This window comes from Octodon degus, unplaced genomic scaffold (assembly GCF_000260255.1).
Source record: "Octodon degus isolate 3935 unplaced genomic scaffold, OctDeg1.0 scaffold00006, whole genome shotgun sequence".
Taxonomy (NCBI): Eukaryota; Metazoa; Chordata; class Mammalia; order Rodentia; family Octodontidae; genus Octodon; species Octodon degus.
In genome coordinates this window covers 32,041,279-32,057,128 of record NW_004524582.1, presented here as the reverse complement: position 1 = coordinate 32,057,128, position 15,850 = coordinate 32,041,279, and the positions used below count along the sequence as shown (strand labels likewise).

General features: G+C 43.9%; 1 protein-coding gene across 2 annotated transcripts in view; it reads left to right on the top strand.

Moving 5' to 3' along the window:
* Htt (huntingtin) overlaps nt 1–15,850 on the top strand; it is a 149,447-nt gene that overhangs the window by 48,161 nt on the left and 85,436 nt on the right. For both annotated transcript variants that reach the window (XM_004624601.2, XM_023700011.1), the window contains exons 7-12: nt 5,599–5,740; nt 6,267–6,445; nt 8,665–8,869; nt 10,051–10,095; nt 13,636–13,716; nt 14,939–15,279. In XM_004624601.2, coding sequence (XP_004624658.1) covers nt 5,599–5,740; nt 6,267–6,445; nt 8,665–8,869; nt 10,051–10,095; nt 13,636–13,716; nt 14,939–15,279 — 993 coding nt within the window. The remainder of the gene's footprint in view (nt 1–5,598; nt 5,741–6,266; nt 6,446–8,664; nt 8,870–10,050; nt 10,096–13,635; nt 13,717–14,938; nt 15,280–15,850) is intronic.

The window sequence follows — 15,850 nt, the reverse complement described above, 5'->3', positions numbered from 1 at the left end:
GTTACAGACATAAAATAAACTAAAAAGAACAAAACAAATCCAATCTCTACAGTAAAGTTGTACTAAGAAACAGTGACCAGGCTAATTAAAGGAAGCCAATATATTTGTTTTTTTTTTTTAAAGTTTATTTATTTATTGTGTGTGTGTGTGTGGCCAGCTCAGCCCACCAGGGGGCGCGGCTGGCTGGCATGTGGTGCTGGGGGATTGAACCGCGGTCCCTGTGCAAGCTTGTTCCAAGTAGGTGCTTTAGACCACTGAGCCATCTCACCAGCCCCAGTAGGTATTATTTTTGGTGTGGTTTCTTTTACACCACGTTTGTTAGTCTTCCACCTTATGGTGCCTTAGCGGTCCAGTTTTCGTAGCTCTGGGGCGTTCTGTTGGGTGATATGTCTTAGTTTATTTTATTGTGGATGGACAGTAGGGTAATTTCTAGTTTCTACCTTTTGTGACCAGTGGCCACTGGGGCGCAGTAGGCCGCCTGTTGTGGGCTCCTAGAGATAGAGTACAGGCGTGGCAGAGTCATAGGTCTCAGCTTCAGCACAGGTGCCTGTTTGCCTCCTATGAGGTCACACCAGACGACCCTCTGTTGGTGGGTGGTGAATTCCAAGCCTCTCCACCCTCACCAATATTTGGAATCGTCATTCTTTTGAGCTCTAGCCATTCTGAAGTGGGTCCTTATGTCACATTATGGTTTTAGTTTCCATTTTCAATCCCTGAAGTATTCTTTGTTAGGTTTTTCAGTGTTCAGTGAAGTGATAGCAAAGATAAAAGAAGCTTTTATTTACTCTAAAGACATGGAGAGGATCAAGAGCAGATTGGTCAGGTAGATCTTCTGGCCTGAGACAAAGAAAGCTTAGATTTCTGTGGACTTTTGTTAAGGGTGGAGTTTGAGGGGCAGGTTTAGTGTCACCTAAGGAGCTGATTACGGTCTCCCTGTGTGCTCAGGAAAGGTGAGAGGAAATTGTATCCAGGACTGAGTTGGGGAAGAAGAAGGAAGTAGTCATTGGGAAACTAAGCTGTTGTTTTAAGGGTTTCAGCCATGTTAGCTGACCACCATAATAATTCAGCAATTCATAGTAGGGCCAGAGCCTGTTATTCTTGACTGTAAAGTTTAATGATTTATGTATCTTTTCCCTTCTGAAAGACTTATTTATTTTATTTTATTTTTAGACAGGGTCTCACTATGTAGTTCGTGTTGTCCTTAAATTATGTAGTATAAGCAACCCTCCTTCTGCCTCAGCCTCCCAAATGGTGTAATCACAGGCATACACCACCATACCCAACTGCTCCTAAAGTACTCTGGAAAATAGGTCATATGTGTATTTGTTTCTTTTCTTTTCTTTTTTTTTTTTTTTTTTTTAAAAAATGTATTTGGTACAGGGTCTCACTGTGCAGCTCAGACTTGTAGAGAGCCTCCTGTTTTTCATCCTCCCCAGTGCTTGGGATTACAGGCCTGCACCACCACATCCATGACTCAGTGGCCACCTCAGCTTAGAACTGTCGCAGGCAGCTGAATTAGATAGAAATATTATAGGCAGACAGGGTCAGGCCCTCAAGGAGAAAATATAGAAGACAAGGTGACTTTGCAACTTGGAAGAGACAGACACTCCCTATGGGCCAGACCTCAAGACAAAAGAGGAAACAAATACAGCTACATGCTTCCCTGGGGATGGGCATCAGGCATTGATATTCTAAATAGGCACCAACCACCTTGAAAGAGCCCAAGTGAGTCACTAGCTCAGCCCCCACCAGGAAGAGACCCTGTCCAGTATTCATGCCTGCTTGCTACTCGCTTCCCAATTTGGTCCTGAATGAGCAATGGTGCTTGTGATCTCATTGGTTGACCATAGTTTTGTCTCACTTCATGCCCACCTAAGTGAGTTCCCCTGTTCTCCACCACCTCAGACCCGCCTCACCACATGCTTTTACTCTATAAAAGTCCCTGGATAAAACAAATTCTTGGTGACAACCCACTTGGGGGCCCCCTCCTGTCCCTGTCTTGGACAGGAGCTTTCTTTCCCCCAGTAAATATATTCTGCTCATAACCTTTGTTTGTTCCTAAAATTCATTCTTCGGTTCTTAGAGAGCATGAACTCACCCCAGGTACTTTTCAGGTTGGGAGTTTCATTTTTCCCCTGTATCATTTGGAGGTTATCTGCCCAAGATTGTTTGTTCCCTATATCAGAACCAGCTATGTAGTGCAACTCATGACCCTTATTTTTAAAAGTGCCTTAAACCTGGTCTAGGTGAGTCCTTTGACATGCTGTCATGTTTTTTGGATGAGATTTAGATCTTAGGAGGCCCCCCTTGGAGCTTTCAGGTTAGATATTATTATTCCAAACTATTTAGTTTTACTCTGGGCTGACTCTCTGTAACATTGCTTATCTCATTATGCTTGTAAGTTTGGACCAATAGAGAATGATGCATATCTCCCTCCCTTTCTCCCTCTCTTTCTTTTGGTGCAGGATTTTGAGCCCAGGGCTTCAGCTATGCTAGGCAAGTGCTTTGCTGCTGACTAACACTGCCAAAAATTTTTTTAAAAAAAGTTCTCAAAGTGCTTTATATTGTAAATAATAAATGTAACAATAATTTTGAAAAAAAAATTCATCCTGAGACAATCCCAATAAATTGCTGGGACTTGCCTGGAATTTGCAAATCTACCTCAGCCTTCTGAGTTGCTGGGATTACAGGAGTGGACCACCATACCTAGTGTTTCAGTTATGCCTATGTGTTTTTAGGGTTTAAGATTCTGTTATCTTTTCTCATAGCTAAAATGTTTGTGAGATAAGTTGTCTGGATTCCCTGGGAGGTATCCTGAAATGGCAGGTCCCTGGCTTAGACGTCTTCCATGCTGCTAGTTCCAGTCTAGTCTGCAGAATCACTGAACCCCATTAAATCTCAACAGTTTAGGAAGCCCCACTTTGGAGGAGAGAGACCTGGCACTCAGTAGCTAGTTGATGAGCATGTACTGGCCTCACATTGAGTAGTGCTTCATCGATGCCTACCTGCATGGGTTAGTATGACGGGAGTGGGTATTTATTGATCACAGTGCTTGGGGGTTGCATCCAGTGCCGTGCACATGCTGGATATGCTGCCACTGAGCCACACCCCCAGCCCTGGGAATAGATGTCAATGACAGTCACCATCAGAATGTGGCTAGCCAGCCTCTCCATCTCATTCTTTGGGTAGTTAAGACTTAAATGGAATTACAGTGTGTTCTTCTTGAGCTCATTCTGGGGTCCATTGAGCACCTTTCTGCTCTGATGATGGGAGGTGTGTCATCCCATCCCCAGTAGACAGTCCTGAGGGCACGTCATTGACTCCAGCAGCACTTGTCCATGCATCTCTTGGGCTGGGAAGTTATTGGAGTTGCCAGGAGCTCTTTCCTTTATGTTAGTATTTGCTGTTGTAACCCAAAAATGAGACAACTGGGAGACAAGTCCAAAAAGAAAAGAGTGCTTTATTTTAGCTGGTACCCAGTGGCAACACCCGGCAAAGTGCGTAAGTGTGCATCCAGGAGGGGAGAGATAACGGTTTTTAAGGCTGAAAACCGCAAAGGGGAGGTCTCGTGACTTGAGCGCACGGGAATGCAGCATAGGGGTTAGCGTCCACTTCTGGGAAAGCAGGTTACATTTTTTTAACATGCGGTTACAATTTTCAGGAACAAATAATTACAATTTATGGTTCAGTGTTGATCACGGGACATACTGTGTGGAGTGCTCTGGGGTAAGAAATAGTTCAGATCTTAACCTTTAACACATTGTGGTTTAGAACAAAGGAATAGTTTGAACATTAACAGACTGTGTTCAGAGGTCCGACGGATGGCTTGAGCCACCAAGATGGAGTTTAAGTTGTCAGCTTATACCAAACAATCCTCATTAATAAAGTTACAGTGGAAATGTACAGAGGTGTATAATACAGTGGCTATTCTGGTTACAAAATGGAGTCAATCACATAGGTTATTGTTGTAACCCAAGAAGGAGACAACGAGGCAAAACGTCCAAAAAGATGGTAGCGCTTTATTTTAGCTGGTACCCAGCGGCACCCTCAGAGTCCGAGAGACAAAGAGGAGCCCCGAATAAGGGGAGGCACAGTAATTTAAACCCAAAAACCGCAAGACCACCCATCCAAGCAAGCCGATCACAGAAGCCAATAGCAGATGTTAATGTGGCTAAGGGGGCACATGACCTTTTACAGGATTGGTTGTAGCCCACCTGGAGGAAGCTGGACACAGAAGAGTTACCCCTTTGGTCTAGGTGGAGTACAGTACAGGGTGTGTAATCTAGGTATGCGGTCATGCTGACCTTCTAAGGACAATGTGGCCATGGGTTGCTAGGAACACCTGTTTTTCTTCGCCTTAAGACATTCTTGGAACCAGGGCAGGGGTGACTCAGAGGACCAAGATGGAGTCATTGTAATCAACTAGGGCAAAGTTGAATCAGAGAGCCAAGATGGAGTTACTAATGTCAGGGTATAACACGCCCTGAAGGGAGTGGGCTTAAGAAACTAAAAATCACATTTTATAGTAGCTGACATGGTTTACTAAGACCACACAGCATACAGAACAGGATGGTGGCGTTTTGGTCAGGTTATAACATTATAACAGTTATAACAGAAACATACAGAATTGTATAACAAAATAGCTGTTCTAGTTACAAAAATGGAAATGGTTACAACATTTGCTTTTTTTTTTTTGGTACCAGGGATCGAACTCAGGACCTTGCGTTTGCTAGGCAGGCACTTATTCCACTGAGCTATCTCCCCAGACCCTTTAAAAAAAATTATTTTTAAAAATTTAGTACAGGGTCTCACTACGGAGATCAGACTCATAGTGATCCTCCTGTTTTCAGTCTCCCAAGTGCTGGGATTGCTGGCATTACAGATGTGCATCGCCATGCCCAGTCTCAGTTGCCATCTCAGTGTGCCCTGGGGGCGGCGCCAGCAGGGCACGCAGGGGATGGAACCCCAGTCCCTGCGTCTGCCTAAGCAGGCACTTTAATCCGCTGAGTTGTCTGGCTGGTCTTTTTGTTAATATTTGTTGATAGAGTCTTTGGGACGTCTCCATTTTGCTCAGCGTCCTTATTGACCTGGCCCAGAGCCGCCAGCGTAGGTGGAGGGAACTTCTCTGTCAGCTGCCGTCTCCCCCTCACAAGGAGGCTGGCAGCGTGCTTAGTGTGGCTGATAAATGAGGAACCATGCCACATGCTTATAAACATTCCTGACTAGCCCAAGTTTGGGATTCTTCCATTCATTTATAGGAAAGTTTCATCACTTCTAATTTATGCTCCACAAAAATTTAAAGCTCCTAATCCTTGTGGGGTTATTTTTTTTTCTTGTTTTATTTTTGAGACAAGTTCACCCTATGTAGTTCCATTCTAACTTTGAACTAGCAGTCTTCCTGCCCCAGCCTCCTGAGTATTGGCATTATAAACAGGCATCACCATACCTGCCTTTTTATGTGTGTGCTGTGGCTTAAGTCCGTGGTAAAGCTAGGCAAGTGCTCTCTGGAGCTACATCCTCAGCTCCAGAGTTTCTAAACGTGTGATAACCCTCATAGCAGCCTCATCTTCTGCCTGCTTGAATTTTGGGTTTTTCCAGGTTCTGTTGAAGGCATTCATAGCGAATCTGAAGTCGAGCTCTCCTACGGTCCGGCGGACGGCAGCTGGCTCAGCGGTGAGCGTCTGCCAGCACTCCAGGAGGACGCAGTACTTTTACAGCTGGCTGCTCAGTGTGCTGCTAGGTAAGGTGGGAGCCGTGCGGGCGCCTCTCCAGCACTTCCAGGTGTATACCTTTGGAAAGTCGTATGTGCCTGCTGATCCCTCAGTCTTTAGGCCTGGCCTCTGCTCCAGACTGCTGCTCAATGTGAGTTGCACTGCAGCTGCTGTGCGCTTCTGTAGGCTTTGTGATGCTGCAGTGCCCAAGAGCATCTCACTGGGCAGCAGGTGGAAGGTAGTGCACAGCCTGACCCTCTGTCCCTGTAAGGCTTCTGCTGGCAGTTTCTCCTACGGTTCCAGTGCTTGGAAACCATGGCTAGTAGTGCTGGACTCGACAGGTGGTCTTCGGTATAAAATAACTGCCTAAGTGTGGTTATTCTCTTTGGGGGCCTGCTGCTCCGAGCCATTACTGTATCTGGCCACCCAGCCTGTTCTTCTAGTCACACCAGCCTTAGTGAAAGGTGGTTCTATAGCTGTTTTGTTTTTTAAAGTGCACTGTGAGTCTCTGAGCAGCAGATTAGCCATTGAAAAATCATATGGCTGCCTTTGTAGGTCTGCTGGTTCCGGTGGAGGAAGAACACCCCACGCTCCTGATCCTTGGGGTGCTGCTCACACTGAGGTATCTGGTGCCCTTGCTACAGCAGCAGGTCAAGGACACAAGCCTGAAAGGCAGCTTTGGGGTGACACGGAAAGAGATGGAAGTCTCTCCGTCTGCAGAACAGCTGGTCCAGGTAGGAGTACAGGGTAACGCTTGCCTGTGTCTTTAAACTGCGGAAGCTAAAATAACCTGTGTGAGAAGAGGCAGAGCTGAGCGTGAGCAGCGTGGGCTCTGGAGCCTGACTCCTTGGCTCGTGAGCTCTGCCTGTCTGCTTCACTGGGTGAGTACTGAAGGTGCTGAGGGATTTGCTTGTACCCCTCAGACTCACTTGGGATAGGGCTTGTGAAAGGTGCTCCCATACTCAGGACATACTGATTGAGCACCGCCCTGTCAGGCACAGGGATGGGTGCTGAGGGGACAGCCATGGGCCTGGCCCACCCTTGCATATCGGTCTGGGCAGGGTGTGCATGGAATGGGATGCTGGCAGCCTGGCAAGTGTGTGTGTGTTTTGCACCTGTGCTTTTTGAAAACAATTGTTTGAAGACATATTCTAGCAAAATGAGATATAAATTCAATAAAAGAAGTCCTAAAAATCCAGCAAACAAAGTATCTCACCTAGCATTGAGCTCAGAGCAATTCCTCATGGTTGTTGTCCAGCTTGTAGTTCAGATGAGGAGCTACAGGCAGTATCCTGCAGCAGTGTGGCCACATGAGGCTGAGAGAAGCCAAGGGATGTGTGGTAGTGCTGGAAAGGAGTGAGCAGGCTGTAGGAAAACCAGCAAATGTGTAAGAGAATTTTACCATCCAATGATGAAGCCAGAGAAGACAGACAGAAAGTAATAAATTATAAAAAGAAAATCTATTTGACTGGTAACCTGGGAATATTCTGTTTGAGCAACACACAGTAATAATGAAGTATTTTGTTCTGAGCTACCACATTAGGCTTTACAGCCTTATGTAAATAAATAACACTTATTTACATGAGACAAGATATATCCAATTTATCTCTTTACAGCACTGGAGCTTGAACCTACGGTCTTTACACTGAGTTGCATCCCCAACCCTTTTTTTAATTTTTTATGTTTAGACAGGGTCTGGCTAAATTGCTAGTTGCCAAGGCTGGACTCAAACTTGTGATCCTCCTACTTCGACCTTCCGGAGTGTTGGGATTATAAGTGTGAGCCACCAAGCATGACCATACTATTAAGATTCAGTTTTAGGCTTGACTTCTAGGCAGATCAGATTTAAATAATGTTACCACGTAGTATGTAAATGAGGTGAATCTGGACAATAGGTTATAGGAAGCAGAGGAGGGGAAAGGGGACATGGGCTCTGAGTTCCTCTTTACTCAGAGAGGAGTTAGGAGAGGCTGCTTGAAACAGATGGATGGCTTCAGTCAGAACTGACAGCTGGTCACCTAAACCAGGTTTTCCATCAGTGGACAGAGTAACTGTTTTAGGCTTTTGCAGGCCGTACCACTGTGGTCACATTTATTTAACTATGGCCTGTGTCACAGAAGCAGCCATAGACAGCCCATAGATGTGGTTGGATTCTAGGAAAGCTACTCATAAAAATAAGCTCTGGCTTAGGCGTTATGGAGCTTGCAATCAGAATTGCTTAAAGAAACACGGATTAAAGGTAGCTCTTCCTGGGATACCATGACATTTAATCCATACTCTTCTGTGTTTCTGTGTTGACTTTCAAAAAAGAAATCTGTATATTTTATGATAGTAAAGGTAGGAGAGGCAAACTCAACAAAAATACTTGTGAAATTTGACTTTTAGATCAGTGATAATTTGGTAATTTTTTTCCAAATTGCAAAGGAAACACTACAAAATTATTTGTTGTTTGTCTGAAAATGAAATTTAACTGAGCACCCTGTGTTATATTTCTGGCAGCTCGAATGTGAAAAAGAATAAATTCATCTTGTGCATATAATGCGATAAGTATTAGGAGCACCTGTAAGGTTTGACTCCAGATGCTTGTAACGTTCCTGGCAGCTCTTTGTTGTGGATTCTTGGAAGCTGTTGTGGGCTGCTGGGAGCGCCCATGCAATTTTACCGTGGTGTCTGCTGGGATTCCCTAGGGACTGGTTTTGAGGCGTGGCGATCTGAAGCAGCATGCTGCTGCTCAAGATGAAGGGCTCTGTTTATGTCTGTGGCTCAGTATACCAGGGAAGCATCATGACTGTCTAGAACCCATGGACACTTTGACCACACTGGCAGAAAGGATCATGTTTAGAGGGAGAATTAGAACGCAGGCTTTGCCACAAGGACTTGTAAAAAAGTGAAAGGCAGGAGACATTTCTAAAACCAAAACTGAACACTTGCCTGTTTTTCTGTCTCTTTCTAGGTTTATGAACTGACCTTGTATCACACACAGCACCAAGACCACAATGTGGTGACGGGTGCGCTGGAACTCTTGCAGCAGCTCTTCCGCACGCCCCCGCCTGAGCTCTTGCAAGCGCTGACCACTCCAGGAGGCCTGGCTCAGCTCTCCACTGCTCAGGAGGAGGCCCGGGGCCGGAGCCGCAGCGGGAGCATTGTGGAGCTTCTAGGTGTGTTCTCTCTTACTGGTCTCTGCTTGTAACCACCTGTGCCGTCACTCAGGACTCTTGTGTTCTGTGGGGCTGTGCTGTGCTGAGCTGCCACTCCAAGCTTCTTGACTAGACATACAGCACAGATCTCAGGATGTCAGCTGGCAGAGTGAGGCCAGATGCTGCTTGGTTTGCCTCCTCTGACTACACTGTTCCCCACCTGCCATTTGAATGTTATAAAATGAGAACAGGAGGGTTTTTCTAGGACTTTACTTTTAATTTGCCTGAGATAGGATCTTGAAGCCTTCGCCTGGGTTTCAGAGTTTTTGTGCTCTCTGGGTCCTGACTTTAAAACTCTTTGCATTCTCAGCCCCCAGTCCCTACCCCATGACACCTAGCCTACTCTTTGTGCTTCATATTCAAAGGAATTGGGCTCTGATTCCACAAGGCTCTGCTCAGATGGCTCAGTGTGTTGACATGGGGCATCCTTGGGAACAGGGACAGATGAGAACCTGTGGATCATAGCCTCCATAGCAGGCTTGAGGAAATTCTGCTGGCCTGGATCTCTCCGTGGCTGCTGCAGGGGCCTAGGGTGATGGGAATGAGGCCTCTGCTCACTGTGTTGAAAAACTAGAGAGAATTTCCTGGATATCTGATTGCTGCCTCATGGACATGTGTTTGATCTGTAGGCAGAGGTGTTAGTGTGCCCTGGCTGCCCTCCTTTGCCCTGCAGAATCCTTGTTTGTGGTCTGCATGTGTTACAAGTGTTCATCTCTAATATGTCTACTTGATTATTAGTTGATCAAATAATCTGAGACCTCTACTATTTTTAATTTGGCTGTTAAAAAGCAGTTTATTATAGTTCTTTTGGCATTTTAGTTACGTCTTCAAAACTACATATTTGGGGCCGGGGAGATGGCTCAGTAGAATAAGCATTTCCCTGGCAAGTGCAAGGGCCTGAGTTCAATCCCCAGTTCCACCAAAAAAACAAAACAAAACAAAAAAAAAAACCCTACATATTTGAATGTTAATGTAATTTTCGCATTAAAATTAGAAGATGTTGCACTGTGCCATTTAAGTGGGAACGTGTTGACATTTTCCCTACTTTTAAAATTAGATTAAGCTTTTTGAAAGTATTCAGATTTCTTCTGATTTTTAACAGCTTTACCTTCCTTTGATCTGTCACTTTTTATGGTTTACAGCTGGAGGAGGTTCTTGCAGTCCTGTCCTTTCAAGAAAACAAAAAGGTGATTATTTTTGAAATCTGCATCTTGTGTTGAATCAAACTGCTTTTTTTGTTTGTGCTTTAGACTGTTTCTCTTCCCATAGGGTGAATCTATGGGTGAATGTTGCTGGAAACTGGTAAATAGGCCTAAAGTTATGTAGGGTGACTTTAAAAAGTTGCTTCTGTATCAGATTTGCTTTGCGACAGATTTCTAACGCTTTCTTTCCATCATTGGTCAGCAGACTTTCCATGAAGGGCCACAGGGCAAATATTTTAGCACATGGGCCACATGGTCTTTTTTTTTTTTTACAACTGTTACACTCAGCCCTGTGGTCAGAAAGCAGCTGTGGGCGTCTGTGAGAGCTAGGCATGTCTGGGTCCAGCAGAACTTCACTTAGACACAAGCAGGCCTGCTTCTGCAGAGGGGAGCTTACTTTCCTAAAGGATTGTGTTAAGGTAGGATGATGATGATTATTATTAAGTAGCTTTTATGAATTTACTTCAGCCCTGGTTATCATTTTCAACAGTGTTTGACTGTTCATATAAAAGGATACAGTTAATTTATACATATTAAAGTGTTTCTGATAGAGATGTTCTTCATTTAACAGCCTACCTATTTAACAACTATTTGGGCTTAGTTTCAACTGAGGTCTGCTGCTTGGACTTACAAGCTTATTTTTTTTGTTTTGTTTTCTTTTTTTGGGTATAGTTCTGTACCTCTTCTTTATTGAGTCTCAGTGTCTTTTTTTGGGTACAGAACACCTTTCTACAGTACTGTGATTGTTGCTGATGGTCCTATACAGTACAATACTATAGTTTTACATTATTATATACTGCATATAATATTACATGCTGCATATAAGAGTTATGCAAATCAAAGCAGTGTTCAAGTAGAGTTTCCTTGGACCATTTCTTTGTTCTGAACATTGTAAGGTACATATTATACACTCCTCATTTAACAGCCAGTTCATCTAATGACTTAGGGACAGGAACAGAATGCAGTTGTTAAACAAGGAATGTCTGTGACCTAATACTTTTCCTTCATATTATCACTTTGTATTACCACTTATCTTCTTTTTCATTGGGAATGTCCTTAGGAAAGAATTACTAGTATTTTTTGTTTTGAAATCTTAAAGACTTGTCCTTTTTTGTACCATAACTTGAGTGTTTAAAGTATTGAATGGGATTTTAAGAAAAATAGCATTCTTGTCTTTGAGAAGGAGGTAAGCGTTTCCCAGTACTTAGAAACAGTAACATTTGTAAGCTGGGTATACTGATAAGACACACCTGTAGTCCTGATTGAGGCAGGAGAATCGTTAGCACCCAGGGATTTGAGATCAGCCTGGGCAACATGCTGAGACCAGTCTCAAAAAACATAGTATGCGTCTTCATAGTGTGGGATAGTTAATTGAGTTTGAAGTTTTAGAGAAACATTGTAAAATTTTTTTGAAAATTAAAAAAAAGTTGAGATTCCTAGAAAATTAATCTCTGTGTTCTTAAGTTAGGGGACATTTTGGACACAGTGAAGTTACTTTGGTATATCATTTGTTTCTTAGTCACTTTTCTTGAGACAATGAGAAAGATAGTGATTGACATTGTTAGATGAGTTATTCTGTCTTCTGTTCAGTCCATAGCGTATTTCCTCAGTCTTTAATTTTTTTCAGGTTTTTTTTTTTTTTTTTTTTTTTTTTTTTTTTTTTTTTTTTTTTTTTTTTTTTTTTTTTTTTTTTTCCATTTAAAGCTGTTGGGGGCCTGGCCCTAGCTCAGGCCTTTAAGTGGCTGCTTCCACAAAGCTCTCAGCCTCAGGTTGCTGGAGTTCGAACCTCACAACTCTCCCGCTGGCCAAAAGTGCCCTGAAGCCATTCGAGGAACAACAACAACAAAAAAATCCTTATTCCATTTAAAGCTGTGGTTTTCAAACTTTATTGTAGCTGCAAAGTCCACACACTTCCCCCCAATCTGCCAGTATAGAAGAGATGAAAGTAGAGTTGTGTTGGGTAAAGGCGTGGGGTGGCTTGGAGTCTGTTATGTAGTGGTAGACCTGCACCTGTTCCTAAGTGAGTCATCCGCTGCTTCGGGGTGTGGAACATACTTGAAAAACACTGATTCAGAGGTGGTGTGCAGGCCTATTATCTCAGCTGCTTAGGAGGCAGATGCAGGAGGCCCCCAGGTTTGAGGTCAGCCATCACAAATTAAAGCAAGGCTGGTGATCTGGCTCAGCTCCCTCGACTCAAGCCTTAGTATCTGATGGAGGGAAAAAAAGGTCCAAATTCACTGTTGTGGAGTTTGGTATGATTTCTCAAACCACTAGGGGTTTGCTCTGATATAGAATATAGCCTCAGACTCGAGGTCCTCCCTTTAGCCTGCAGAACACTTGGGCTAACAGGTGTGCGTCACTGCTTCCAGCTTTAACAAGAAGTCCTGTTGTTTGATGTTTAGTCACTATGTAATTTCACTTATATTTGGGGTTTTGAGTTGGTGAATTTTTTCTTCTCTTAATTTTTTAGGGCCGGTGAAATAGCTCAGCAGACTAAGCACCTGCTTAGACAACCCTGGCCCCGCATGCTGTGCGGGCCCCACCCCCAGTGCGCTGAGCCAGCCACCCAGTCTGGGTGTGGTGGAGCACACCTGTAATCCCAGCGCTGGGGAGGCTGAAAACTGGAGGATCACTATGAGTCCGAGCTGTGTAGTGAGACCCTTTATCAAATACCAAATAAATAAATAAGTTTTAGTGCCTTTAATGTCTCATTGTTTAAGTTTATGGAAGTTATTACAACTCTGACTTACAAGTTGGAAATTGCCAGTTAACGATTTAGACAGTGTATAGTGACTTAATGAGGCCCGTTAAGTCACACTAAAACTTTTAAATATATTTATATTTTTAATGTATTTAGTACAGGGTCTCACTGCACAGATTGGACTGTAGTGATCCTCCTGTTTTCAGCCTCCCATATCCTGGGATTACAGATGTGCCACCACACCCAGTTTCAATTGCTGTCTCAGCCTAAGCAGGCACTTTAATCCGCTGAGCTATCTGGCTGGCCTTTCTAATATTTTTAAAACTGTGCAAACAAAATACTATTTTATCCTCTCAGACCATAGTACTAGAGTTCTGATTGTTAACAACAGAAAGTAAAAGAAAAGAAAATGAAAGTGATTTTTCTTTGAGAGTTTTGTGCGAATTCTTATTGGAGACTTCATGAATACCCCAAGGTTAATAGAATAGGATCTTTTCTGTCTTAATGTAACATCTTTAAGTTGAATACTGGTGTAAGTTATTTAGCAGTAATGATCATCTAAATCAGTAAATTTTCATTATTGTATTTTGCAGTACTGTTAGAGAATCATTGGCTATAACTTTCATACAAGTTAATTGATTTGAAGTGTTCTGAACATAATATATCTGTGTTCTTGTGTTTAACCCTAAAGATATAAAAACATATAATAATAAACCATGAAGTTAAATATGTTCATGAGTTTCAATTTAGAATGTACACTTATTTAATTTTGCAGTTCTTATCTTTAGCCAACTTAAGAGGACTGTTGCTGCATTATTCTCTAGGGAAAGTGCTTTTAGGAGAGGAGGAAGCCTTGGAGGATGACTCCGAATCGAGGTCAGACACCAGCAGCTCGGCCTTTGCAGGTAGTGAGTGGCTGCTGTCACTCTTGCTTACATCCTGTTCCCTACCTCTGCCCCGCGCCTTAGCCGGCACTCGGCAGGCACGGGGGTGGCAATGGAGTCGGCCTGCGCCAGCGCTGATACTTCAGCCCTGTTGTTCCATGACTTTGGGGGATGTGTCTGTGTGCTCCCTTTAACGTGGGCTGTTTGCGTCCTCTGGGTCAGGCGGTGGCTGGAGCAGCCTCCCGCGTGGGATGGTGAGTGGCACAGAGCATTGCCTGGGACACTCTCGCTCTTTAGTATAGCGTTATCCGATTAAGTTATCTGTGCACTTTATAAAAGATGAACAGTAGCCTCAGATGCCAGTGTCTGGGTTGACTTAGGGTAGGGTGGGTTGCATGAGCCTATCCAGAAGAACATTTTTAGGTAAATGAAAGTAAGGCAGTGGTATCCGGTGAGGATTATGGGAATAACACCAGTGATAATAATTTATCCTTTTATCTTACAAAATACAAATAGATTATTTTTTCTTAATTGAAAAGCTAAAATACCAGCAGGAAATTTTGCTTTCTTGGACAGTGTGGAGATCTAGAGCTTGGACTCAGTTGTGATCGCTGGCCATAGCTTCCAATGGCAGTTGTTATGAAGTGATTTTTATACAGTGCTTTTATTTTGTTATAGGAAATTCAAAATGAAACTAGGAAGGTATGAGGTATATTTGTCCTGCAGAAGAATAGGGCTAGATTAGAGATCTTAAACAGGGAGTGGAAGAAGGCAAGTATACCCCAAAGAAAACATGAATTTGCCCATTTCTGGCACTGCTTTGTAGAGCTGCTGGGTGTTGTGTTTGCCATTTGTGCCTACCTGTTGCCAGGCTGCCTCTGCTGGGTGTTGCGTTAGCCATGACTTGAGTAGTTGCTTACGAACTTGAACTTTGGTTTTGGCAGTGAAACCGCATTTGAGAATATTCATAGTATGTATGCATTTTTAGTACCATAAATTGAACTCAGGACACTGGGCACCTCAGGCAGGCACTTATGCCACTGAGCTATCTCCCCAGTTATTCATAGCATTTAAAAACTGTCTGTAGGTTACCCTTACTTTACTGTTGTAGATACTGTTGTCAGATTTGAAGGATGCTGCCTGTGAATTTAGAACTTTTGTTGACACTGACTTTCTGTTACACTGCATACTTTCATGGATGTTGGCTTGTCCATCTGACCGCTGGGCCTTTTTTTGTCTATAGCCTCTGTGAAGGGGGAGATCAGTGGAGAGTTGGCAGCCTCCTCAGGGGTTTCTACTCCTGGGTCCATGAGTCATGACATCATCACTGAGCAGCCCCGGTCACAGCACACGCTGCAGGCAGACTCTGTGGATCTGTCTGGCTGTGACCTGACCAGTGCCGCCACTGATGGGGACGAAGAGGATATCTTGAGCCACAGTTCCAGCCAGATCAGTGCCGTCCCATCAGACCCTGCTATGGACCTGAACGATGGGACCCAGGCCTCCTCACCCATCAGTGACAGCTCCCAGACCACCACAGAAGGGCCTGATTCAGCTGTGACCCCTTCTGACAGCTCTGAGATCGTAAGTGGGCAGGGGGCGTAGTGTTCCAGAGAGGCCTGCTGTCTTCCTGAGTGCTTCCCAGGCCAAAGCCTGAACCCTCATGCTTATTCTTTCTCTTTCCTTATAACCTTACTAATCTCAGGGAGAAGTCACCAGCTCACATCATTAGTTGGTAGCTTGGTCTCCTCTGATAAAATTACACAGGCCAGCCTCAAGCGTAGGCTCCTCCGTCCTGAGCCATCCCAGTAGCTGGGGTTCTAGGCGTGTGCCACTGCACCCAGCTGGTAACCATATTTAAGTGTTTAGTTCAGTGGTATAAATAATGTCATGAAACTATTACCACCATTGATTTGTAAGTCTTTTCCTCCTCTTAAACTGAGAAGTTGGTCTCTCTACATACTTGCTTCCAGCTCCTGAAAACCATGGTTGTTTCCTATCTTTCAAGAGCTTGATGACCAGGGTCCTCATAAAAGTGGGATCCGGGGGTCTTTGTTCATCTGTGACTGGTTTGTTTCACTTAGCATAATGTCTTCACAGCTTATTAATGTAGCATGGGTCAGGATTTCCCCTACCCTTTTTAAAAGTTATTTTA